This window comes from Labeo rohita, chromosome 21 (genome assembly GCF_022985175.1).
Source record: "Labeo rohita strain BAU-BD-2019 chromosome 21, IGBB_LRoh.1.0, whole genome shotgun sequence".
Taxonomy (NCBI): domain Eukaryota; kingdom Metazoa; phylum Chordata; class Actinopteri; order Cypriniformes; family Cyprinidae; genus Labeo; species Labeo rohita.
This window is the reverse complement of record NC_066889.1, coordinates 12489302-12501567: the sequence shown is the minus strand read 5'-3', so window position 1 is coordinate 12501567 and position 12266 is coordinate 12489302. Positions and strand designations below refer to the sequence as shown.

Here is a 12266-nt window from a genome sequence, read left to right as displayed (position 1 = left end):
TACGAAGTATAGAACCAAGTGTATTTTTCCCTCTGTCAATGTACACATATTTAGATTTCATCTCACAGTAACACTTTACAATTACATTAAGAACGGGAATATACTTTGACCAGCATAGGTAAATGACAATTATATCTTAAAAGAACAAACAAAACAAAAACACAAACAGAAAAAAAGCCCTGTCAATGACGTAACAAAAAAAAAACCCAAATGTAAAATGGAGGTATGGCTAGGCGTAATGCTTCATTTTTTTCTTTTTTTCTTTTTACCAAATTCAATAAAATCCCAAAACATCATTATTTCCCCCCTCCCCCCCCAAATTTCACATTTGAAAATCACTTCGTGTAACTGAAGTAATATCTATTGTGAATAACATTTTTTTTTTCATTTGCAGAGAAAGGACTAAACAAAAAAACCTCTTTGTAATAACAAGGAATGTCAATTCAGGAAAAACATATTTTCAAATGTGAGAAATATCTAGACAGTATACTGTGTTTTTTTTTTTCCTTCCCTTTTCCTCCTTTCCAGGAGGTGTCCTTAGATATAAAAGTCTGGACGCAAGGTTGTGCTGCTTTATCCATAAAAGTCTCGTCAGTTCGCTCCTTTTCGCTTTCTTTTAAGGTTTGGGAGGTGGTGAGCTGGCATCCCGATGAGAACGAGTTCCTTTTTCCCTCCTAGAAGAGATGCCACACAGTTCTCAAAATATGATTTCGCCTCCGTTCTCTTTATCCTGTTTGTTTCACTGTCTGTAGTCTCATTCGGATGGGTATTGGGCTGTAGTTTCACACCATAGAGAATATAGGAGGCAAGAGAAAGAGTTCTCGTAGTCTTGCGTATATCTTTCTCATGCCGGAGGACGAACGAGGACAAACACTCACACACACACAAGCGCACACGCACATACGCATACGCACCGTATGCACGACACACACAAACCTGTCTCCTGATGTTTTCAGCAATGTCCTCTATTTACATAGATACAACATCTTTTGTCCAAGCTGATGTTCAGTTCAGGACAGTCCCGATTTCTGAGATCTCTTGTCCGCGTTGTGCTCGCCCATGGTGCTATGAAACCCTCCGGGTGAGATGAGAGTTATCAACTTTATGTATTTCATATCAAAAAACTCTCATGGAAAGCTGAATGTGAATACATCATGCATGGAACACAATTAGTAGCCTAACAGATCACCATGGAGAGAGAGAGAGAGAGAGAGAAAGAGAGGGTGAGAGAGAGTTCTAACAACCTTCTACACCTGCCAGTGGAGGTGTTGCTGTCAAAGCAGGCTTCGCTGTCTGATCTGCCATTCTAAGCGAGAACGTGTTTATGAAACCATGGCGGATAAACAAGAAAGAAAGAATTAGATTCATGTGTTTCAAGGCAGAGACAGAATCCTAATTCTACACTGACAAAGGATACCAGAGTGGAAATGAATTCAAACTCTTCGGCTCAATCAGAGAACGAAACGGAAGATGCGATGTTATCCGCCGCTTTGCCAAGCGAACACGTTTTTCCCTTCGAAAAAGGTGTCAGATTTAACATCTCCACAAGAGCTGATGGGAGCATCTGCTTGTCTCGTGCTAATAACTAACACAATCGCTTCTGTTCTTCATGAATTATTACAACGAGGGCCAGAGAACGATCTCAATTTCATAGCTCTGTGAAGATAATATTAACCAAACGTTCAGGAATAGCACCAAAAGCTCGTGCGTGGAGACATCTGTTAAACCGGCGAGTTTTCTCTCCCTGTCCATGGTGTTTCGTTACTCTCCCGTGGAGGCCCGGACCAGGCGAAACATAAATTTTTAATCGCAAAGAGGGCATTACATCATTTGGAATGTAATGGAAGATTTTCTTTAGACATGATTGAGATAAAATTACATACAACAATGGCTTCGCAAGACAGCAACGAAAGGAGGAGTCAATCGGTCAGTGTTCCTTCCTCCTCATTCCCTACGTTCGTATCTTTCGGTGGCAGAAAAACGTTTTGGAGAAGTAAACAGAAGATTGTGTGGCTTAAATGTTTGAGGATGCAGAGGAGGTGATTTGAAGTTTTAAAATCCTCAGCACACTTCCTGTCTGTGAACCTCCTCCTCGGTCTCTCTCAGACGTAATACTCCTTGTCTTTATTCTTCTTGCCCTTGGTGGTCGTCTTCGCCACGGCGGCGGTCGTGCTCGGCGTCTTCTCTTTGACCACGGCGCCGTTGCTTTCGGATCCCGAATTGCGGCTCTGGTCCACCTGATAAGAGCCTTCGTCTCGGTTGCGGTACTTGTACATGGCGTAAAGGAGGATGAGGATGCAGAGGGCGGCCGCCGCCACGATGCCCACCACCATGCCTGTGGTGCTGCTGGACTCCCTGATTACCTCCACGGCGCCCGGGCGGCCCTTGTCCATCAGGTCGGTGGGGTGAGCTGTGGGTACATGGGGGAAACCAGGCGGGTAGGTTAACCCTGGAGTGTGACGGGAGGACGGGGCGGGCGGCAGGAGCACCTGGTCGCGGGTATTCATTTTGCCTGCGGGGATGTGGAGCTGGTTGGGGTGTGTGGTGGGGCCGGGGACTGGGGGACGGTGGTCACCGGGGCTCTGGCCTCCGCTCTTGCCCACGCCGGGGGGCGGCGGGAGGACCGTCCTGTCTGTGACCATGGGGGAGTTTTTGTAAAAGTCCTCGTCATCGGACTCCGTCATTTCTCCGGAGCCGAAGGCCGACACCTCCATGGGGTCGCCGCAGTCCTCCTGGTCCGGAGGACACGGTGGACGGGGGTCGGACAGGACTAGGGACTCTTTGGTGGTTTGGAGAGGGGTCAGGGATGTGGGAGGGGCAGGGATAGCGGGGTAACGAGTGGCTATGGGAAGGGGGTCTTGGGTGTCCACGGTTATTATGGGCAACACAAGTTCACCTCCTGGGATGAGAGAGAAGAAAGGGTGAGAGGAAGAACAATTAGTAAGGATTTGAGAAGGTCTACGTGCGCGTAGATTACGCACACTCTAATAATGATAGAATTTGAATTCTAATCTGTATTCTAAGACAAAGATTCTACACACAATACTTTATATTCACATGTAAAATGCTACGTTAGTTTCTAAACCTAAACACAAATATCTAAATCACTACAGTAACATGTAAAACAGAACCAACTCATATCTTGAATAGCTCTTGGCTCTTCTTTGGTTAAACAAGATAGCAAACCATGGAGTTGGGGTCACTTACATCAACAAATAGGCCGCATGATTTTTGCATGGAAAAAAAGCAAATTACAAAAAACAAAGGTGTGTAAGATGGTCCCTTTAAAAGCACAAAGTTTCTCCCCTTTATACTATCTGACACACTCATCTGTGCTCTTTCATCTGACTTGTGCAAATACAGATTCATCTATGCAATGATAAAATTCTCTGCATATTGTGTAATATGCTGTGTCTCAAAACCTAGTTAGCTCATTTCTGTCTAATGGCTATATAGGGAATTGTCTGAATCTTATTACAAACAAAATGGAAGCTCATGAGTGGATTTGAGTGATCTGAGCTCTGAGATGCTCTTTGAAGGCAGAAACTTCTGATTCTGATGTTATAATGTTATTAAGCTAATAAATTGAATATAAAGCACACTACTTTTCAAATGTTTGTGGTCAGTGTGAAACATTTTATTCAGCAAGGACACATTTAATTGATTAAAAGTAAGAGTAAAGACATATATATGTACAAAAGATGTCTATGTCAAATGAACATTCTTTTGAATGAGTAAACGGCTCATTCAAAAGAGAAGTAATCCTGCTGAAAATTCATTTTCATTCACACTACATTTTATTTTTTATTTTTAACGGCAATAAAATGATCACAGTATTACTATATTTACTATATTTTATATTGAAGAAATGGAAAAGGATAGTTCACCCAAAAATAAAAATTCTGTCATTAATTACCCACCCTCATGTCGTTCCAAACCTTTAAGACTTTCGTTCATTTTCGCAACACAAATTACGATATTTTTGATGAAATCTGAGAGCTTTCTAACCCTGCATAGAGAGCAATCCAACTGAAATGTTCAAACGACCCAGAAAGGTAGCAAGGACACTGTTAAAATAGTCCATTCAACCAGTTCAACCACGGGGGCAGCCGTGGCCTATTGGTTAGGGAGTCGGGCTTGTAACCGAAAGGTTGCAGGTTTGAGTCCCAGGTCCAGCAGGGATTGAAGGTGGGGGGAGTGAATAACCAGCGCACTTTCCACCCTCAATCCCACGACTGAGGTGAGTCCCTTGAGCTAGGCATCGAACCCCCAACTGCTCCCCAGGCCCCGCAGCGATAGCAATATTCACGATGTTCACAGTGTGTGTGTGTGTGCGTGTTTTTTTTACTGCTCACTACTGTGTGTGTGCACTTGGATGGGTTAAATGCAGAGCACAAATTCCGAGTATGGGTCACCATACTTGGCCACACATCACATCCTTTCCTTTCCTTTCCTTTCCTTTCCTTTCCTTTCCTTTCCTTTCCTTTCCTTTCCTTTCCTTTCCTTTCCTTCCCTTTCCTTTCCATAATCTTATGTTATGAAGCTCAGAGAATACTTTCTGTGTGCAAAAAAGACGAGCTTTATGCCAGAGCGCTGGTTCCTGCGTCAGCAGAACCACACGCTTGCATCATGCTACACTCGCGAATGCACGTCGAAGACTAATGCTAAAGCAGTGTTAATCATAGTCTTCTCACTAAAATGCCATTTTGTTTTAGTCATATTTTAGTCATCTGAATTGTTTTAGTATTAGTCTAGTTTTAGTTGACTAAATATCTTAAGATTTTAAGGGTATAATCTACAGTAGATTTAGTCAGCTAAAATCTAATGGGTTTAGTTACAGTGCAATGCATTTATTAAGCATTTCTATAAAATGACCAAACTCATTGTATAGGTTTGTATTAAAGTTTTATCATGATAGACACAGATTTAACTGCTGTGACACGCAACATGCCTTTACATTGAAATTAAATGAAACCACTTCTCATAAAAGAAGAACACAGTCCTCTTTTTACAATGAAATACAAATGATATATAGACTAATTATGTATTCTTTATAACAATGTGTTTAACATTCTTCATTCATCCACATACGTTCACATAAGACGTAACAGAGTGTGTTTACGGGAATACTCGTCAAAACGGACAATTCGACATCATTTGTATGAATTTCTCCATTCATGAGATGCGAAAGAGTACTCGTGTGCTGTGTGAGAGGCGCTACTTCGGTGTCTGCGCTCAGAAAACCGGACCAAATTGATTTCTCTTTTGTGTTTCGTCCAAATCTATCCATATGTCTGCTCTTGTCTTACTCCCAGATATTGACATTTTTGAACGTTTTATGAGACGTGCAGCAAATGTATGCTAGCTTATGTCCCGCCGGATACATCAATAGGCTTTGATACAGTTCACATGTACACATCTAACCTCCTAACCACGCAGCAGATTCAGTGCTGAATGAATCTCTTCTCTAATTGTCCCTTCCTAACATTTTCATCTCGTTTTTATTTGTTGACAAAAATGTCAATAGATTTTCGCCATAGTTTTTGTCATTCAAAATGAGTTTTCGTTTTGTTATCATCTCGTTTTCGTCCATGAAAAAATGCTGTTGACGAAAATTATGACGAAAATTATTTGTCAACGAAATTAACACTGTGCTAAGGTGGATATTTGTGTTTTCTTTGCGGATGTCTTTACCACCTTTCTGGGACTTGGGACTTGAACGTGTCAGTTCCGTTGATGTCTATGCAGGGTCAGAAAGCTCTCGGATTTCATCAAAAATATCTTAATTTGTGTTCCGAAGATGAACGAAAGTCTTACGGGTTTGGAACGAGTGAGTAACTAAAAACAGAATTTTCATTTTAGGGTGAACTATCCCTTTAAGAGCATAAAAGACTATTTTCAAAAACATGAAAAGTTTCTACCAACCACAAACTTTTGACTGGTAGTGTAAAGCTACTTCATTATGACTTTAATATGTGAGAAAAAATATTAAAACTTAATTAAAAAAAAAAAAAATCTCCTTGAATACAGCTTGTCACATCACATTATTAGATTGGCTTATCTTATGAAACAAAAAAGCTATACTTAGCTAAAATTAGTTATTTTTAAAGACCGCATAGTTTTTCTACTGACAATTTGAGAGGTTGATTGCACAAACAAGCTAGGCACGCAGCTGACTAGATTTTGAGACAGAGCCAATAAATAGAGCTGTTGTGGCAATTATTTAATAAGAAATGTCTGGGTTAATGTGTTTAATTTTCCAACATTTCATTCAGCTAAAATAATCTGAAATGAAACCAAAGGTTTGGACGAATGTCAAACAGCAACAGCTGATTTTCCAGATGGGCCATCAGAAGGAACTCAACCACTCAACAACACTGAATGTTTGCAACATAATGCACAATCACAAGAGCAATAGCTGAGCACAGAGTAATAATTCCACGTACTATGCAACACGGTTTGACGTCACACCTATTTTACTGATATATGAATGCTCAAAGCGGAACCCAACGATGGAGTGGAATGGCCACTTAGCGTTATGAATAGCCCAGATGGTAGGAGACCACCCTTCAAGCAATATAACCCCTTGTCTAAACTCAGATCATAATTTAGTCCCTAAATGACCTGATGAAATCTAAAGTATACTTCTTTGTTTATAGCATCTATAGGGTTAATATGGGGGAAGAGTGCTAGCAGACAACATCACGAGAAACAGAATTCACATTAGGGACACATTAAAATTGTGCTTGTAATTCTGAAAAAAAGTGATACTCTAAAAATTCTATTTTAGATTCAACCTAAGCTATTTATACTGAATATCTGAACAATTGAAAATGATTTAAATTGAAGCTCTAGCTAGAATAAAATGAGGAATTATCTATGGAGCTGCACAGCATCCAAACCACAATATATCCGCTAGTCATTAAAAAATGCTGCTTAATTAAAAATGTTAATTTCTTTAAGAAAGAAGTTTGATCTGAAGTTTGTGCTGCCTACGGCCTCAGTGCTGCTGTGTGTGTTTGTGCTCACCAGTGCCGGGCTCACACTCCTCCAGATCCTCATCATCGCTTGGACATTCGGCTGACGCCACCAGCAGGTCATCTGAGTTCTGAAAGAGAATACAGGTACAGATGGTTCATTTTTCCAAGTTTGCAGGCACATTCTATTTATTTGGATTCTGAGACTCTCTCTGCAAGCAATCTGCAATCGTGCCTGTTATCTTATTTGGCCAGTTTTCTTTTAAGCCCACCGCTTTTGTCATATTTAGTCACTTACGCCCCAGGGGTTGTTTTTATTAAGGTTAACAGTTTTCAGCTTTTCTTCACATTAAAACTTTCCACTGTTTCAAACTTTCCACTGTTATCTTTCAACTTTTCAAATGCCTTTTGATATTATAACTGTACTCATAACACAGATTTTCTGAAAGTATAAAAATTCAAAGTAAACATGAATTATTAAAATGTTAAAACAATAATTTAAACAAAGAGTGGAATAAACAGCATTGGGAAGGTTACTTTGGAAATATAATAGATTACAGATTACAAGTTACGCTATTTTGTAATTGCATTTCAGTTACTTGCTTAAAGTAATGTATCTACAGTACACACTACCAGTCAAAATTGAACAGTAAGATTTTTAGTTTTTTGAAGTCTTTTCTTCTCACCAAGCCTGCATTTATTTGATTCAAAATACAGTAAAAGCAGTAATATTGTGAAATATGTTTACTATTTAAAATAACTGCTTTCCATTTGAATATGTTTTAAAATGTAGTTTATTCCTGTGATCAAAGCTACATTTTCAGCATCATTACTCCAGTCTTGTGTCACATGATCCTTCAGAAATCATTCTACTATGTTGATTTACTGTTCAAGAAACATTTTCTATTATCATTATGATTATGATTATTATTATCAATATTCAAAACAGTTAAGTACATTTTTTCAGGATTCTTTGATGAACAGAAAGCAGCATTTATCAGAAATAAAAAGCTTTTGTAACACTGTACACTATACCATTCAAAAGCTTGGAGTCAGTATAATTTTTTAGTTAATTATAGAAATTAATACTTTTATTTAGCAAGGGTGCTTTAAATACATCAAAAGTGATGATAAAGGCATTTATAATGTTACAAAAGTTTACGTTTTATGAACTTTCTATTCATCAAAGAAACCTGAAAAAAATTCTACTCAGCTGTTTTCAACAAAATAATAATAATACTAAATGTTTTTTGAGCAGCAAATCAAAATATATTAAAATGATTTCTGAAGGATAATGTGACTGGGGTAATGATGCTAAAAACTCAGCTGTAAAATCACAGGAATAAATTACATTTTAAAATCAAATCAAATAGAAAACAGTTATTTTACATAGTACAAATATTGTTTTTGCTGTACTTTGCATCAAAAAAATGCAGGCTCAGTGAGCAGAAGAGACTTCTTTAAAAAAACATTAAAAATCATACTTTTCAAAAACTTTTGACTGGTAGTGTTATGTAAAAACCCTTTTGCTCTTTATAAAGTTTGCAAGTGTCATTTTTTTATTTTGTACAGTGATGCATAAAGTGTGGAAATAACATTTAATTGTGTGAATTTAGGATACATAAAATGAATTTATGAAATTACCATGAAATTAGCATCAGGACAAAGAAGTCATTTTATTCCAAAAATGTTTAAAGGGGTCATCGGATGCCCATTTTCCACAAGTTGATATGATTCTTTAGGGTCTTAATGAAAAGTCTATAATATATTTTGGTTAAAAATTCTTTACTAAATTTACTTTAGCCCCATTTAGCCGCTAAACTTGCTAACTAGCACATTATAAGGAAAGGCGATCGCAAAGATTCATAAAAAACCCTTATACTCGCTTCTGCTGTAAGTAAAGCTGGATCACGAATGATTTGCATGAACATAGACGGATATATGTAGATCGGGAGGCGCATTCCCTTCACAAACAAACGTAATCTACTGCATCTTCAGCGGCTCAGATGTCGGGAGTAAATAACGACCACTATGTTCATTATTACATCCAGCAACACAACACCTCAATTGCGCAATCAGAGATATTCTTGTCTAACTTACATCCCTGCTCCAGCATTGAAACAATGAAGGTCAGATTGTTACAGCTGATTTAAGGCGGGTCTGAGGTAAGACGCTCATGTCAGTCAACTATTGTGATGGTGTGACACCACACCGGCTCGATTTGAAAAAGGGGATATTATTTTTCACAGATTAATTAAAAACCACTGCCTCGATTTTTATCATTATAGGGTAGATTTGTACATACACTGCCAACACATATTAATGTTCAAACAACATGTAAAAGTGAACATTGCATCCGATAAAACCTTTAAAATGTCACTTCCACCACATCCTAAATTGTGGCGGAAATGACAGTGTTTGAAATGTCATTCTAAAACACTGTAGTGAATTCCTCATGACTTCTACAAAATTACAAAATTCTTCTTTGATGTATGTCCACTGTTTCAATGTTATTTTCTGAAAGTCCAAAGGCTCAAAAGCACCCACGGTTGAAGAAACATCCATCGGCTGCGGAGGCATTTGTTCATCTCCTACGATGCAGTGATGCCAGACCGAATGGCTTTGCTGCCCCTTGGTTTGACCTGAGCTTGAATTAACATTCCCGACTCATACCTCACATTCATAAAACATGTAATTGGATCTGCGCCATGACTGATTTGGGCGCATCAGTTTGTCCTTTCCTATCGAGAGGTCAGAACAATTTCGCTGTTCACTCATATGGGCATATTTATCTGTTTGCGAGGGTGGGAGCGGCCACAGAATGAGACTCCCCTTTCGAAGCCTAGATGAATGTATTTATTGATGGTGACACCAGTATTTGCATTTGCGCTCTCTATTTTAATACAGCTAGAGGAATACCTTTTACGCATGTTATATGCATGTTATGAAAACAATCATGGTAAGCATCATTAACAAGTTAATTGATGACCCGTAAGGTTCGTACTTTCTTACTTCTAGCTTAATATATGCAAACAGGCATCACCTTCGCATTTAAATATTTGGTCATTTTGACCATGATTGACGTGCAGATACTAACTAAACCAGCAAGTCGACAGTTGGTCTGACTGAAATAGTGCTGTATCGATCTATTTTGCTTGCGTTTTTCTTGTTCAACTGTTCACCATTGTCAGCTTCAAATATTTCAAAACCTCAACTAGCCAGAGTTAAATTACTTTCGAAGGTAAGCTTATTGAGAGGAACATTCTGTTTTAAAGTCTTTCCATCAGCAATGTTATTATGCTTCATTTACACTAAATACACAAAAACATTTCGTGTCCCCGACATCTATCTGAACTCTGGGAACAAAACTCCTTAAGACGACAAACATTAAATGTACAGAAAGCACCATCGGGGTTATTTAAAACAAAAAGCCTGCCTTTAAAACAATCAAAGCGTTTACTAGGACAAAAGACAAAAGTGATGACAAATTTGCTTGGGTTTCGAGTCTGATTTACAAATACTAAAGACTCTGACATTTCGAACTTCTAATTAAAAGACGCACTGCAGCATTAGTTTTGCCTGACTGCGTTTATTAAAGGATAATTAGCGCGCTTCTTATCTGCACTTCTGCACAATGCCTATGTGTTTTGGTACGACAAGTTTATTAAGAGTACTGAAATTGCAGGTTGTGTTTTGATATGTGCATACATTTTTGACAAACGCCATGACTAATTTTTTTTGACATGGCAAAAAGAAAATCGAGGGCACTTTAAATGTCCTAATCCTTAAAAGGGAAGTAAACTGCGGTGTCAGCTTGATCAAGGGCTTACTTAACAGACACTATTCACAATGGCACAATTTCCAACGTGCTGCGAGAGCGCTGACATGGGCTGTGATTTACGTGGTGTCGTGAAGGTTCACTTCAAAAGCACCACAAATTCAAGTCCAATTTGAGGTTGTGGAAAAGCAATCTTAGAACAAAAGATTTGTGCTGATGGAGGTATGGACGCTTTGATATAAAACAGCACAAGCCGCTCAAAATGAGGTTGAAATAATAACATATGTCTGACCCTGCAGCTCTGACTGATATTCAGAAAACTTGATGCGAGTTTGAAATGCGCACTGAGTAGATTTGCTCTACAAATATTCAGATTTTTTTCCTTTACATTCAAGGCCTGATGTGAGGTGCCTGGTTGTCTATAGTCTACAAAGGGAGCTGTCCTAATAGGTAGCATCTTAATTGTCAGGGAACATAAGTGTTTTGATCCAGAACTTTCTATATAAGTCTGTTTACCACATAAGAAATCTACATGAACTGCAATTAATTGTAATAAGAAGTTATTATTACAATTAATTGCAATAAAGTGTGGCATTAGCATGCTGCTATGCTGCTTAACTACGGTTGAACTATGGTTAAACTTAGTTAATGCAGCAAAACCATGGTTAATTTGTAGTTACCATGGTTTAACTATATATTAACTATCGTTTTTTTTTTTTTTTTTTTTGGTTTTATTTGTATTAAAACCATGGTTCGTTTTCATAAGGGATGAGTCAATCTCATGCAGAGTATTTCTTAATTTTTCATAAAAAACAACATGCTAATGTCATTTTTAAAATCAGTTGTGATTCAATCATGTGGAGAATATTTTGTTGTTAGTTTAGCTAAATGAGATTGACTCATAGTTAAACCATGGTGACTACATATTAACCATGGTTTTGTGGCATTAACTATAGTTTAACCATTGTTTTACAAATGCTAATCAATACACAAAAAACCATGGTTAATTTTCATAAGGGACAACTGATCTCAATAGTGTAACTTTAGCATGCTGCTAAACTAACAACAGTATTAACAGGATCAACTCATGATTGATTTTAATATATTTTAATATTAATATATGGCTTATATATAGAGTAATATTAACATGTAGCTAAAATAACAACAAAATATTATGCACATAATCAACTCAATTCATGCACACGTACATCTCGGAGACGTCTATTTGACGTCTTCATTTCCATCTGCAAGACGTAGTTTGCTCATCTGCAATACGTCTATTGGACATTTCCTATCAGATGTCAAACAGACGTCTATTAGATGTCTTTAAGATGTTTATGATTTAGAATGTATGTAAAACTGGCATCTTACATACGTCTGCCAGACGTTTGTACACAGCAGATGCTTTCCAGATCAAGAGATCTTTAACAGACATCTTGCAGACATATGTGTGCTATCTGAGTATAGAGTGTTTTCACATTTGTCAGCCATATTGGTGGCACTGAATGTAA

At 38.0% G+C, this 12266-nt stretch overlaps 1 protein-coding gene across 16 annotated transcripts in view; it reads right to left on the bottom strand.

Moving 5' to 3' along the window:
- Nucleotides 1–12266, bottom strand: part of nrxn2a (neurexin 2a) — a 497417-nt gene continuing 485151 nt past the window's right edge. For all 16 annotated transcript variants that reach the window (XM_051093387.1, XM_051093386.1, XM_051093393.1 and 13 more), the window contains 2 exons: nt 7030–7108; nt 1–2899 (listed from right to left, as the gene is read on the bottom strand). In XM_051093387.1, coding sequence (XP_050949344.1) covers nt 2103–2899; nt 7030–7108 — 876 coding nt within the window. In that variant the 3' untranslated portion in view covers nt 1–2102. The remainder of the gene's footprint in view (nt 2900–7029; nt 7109–12266) is intronic.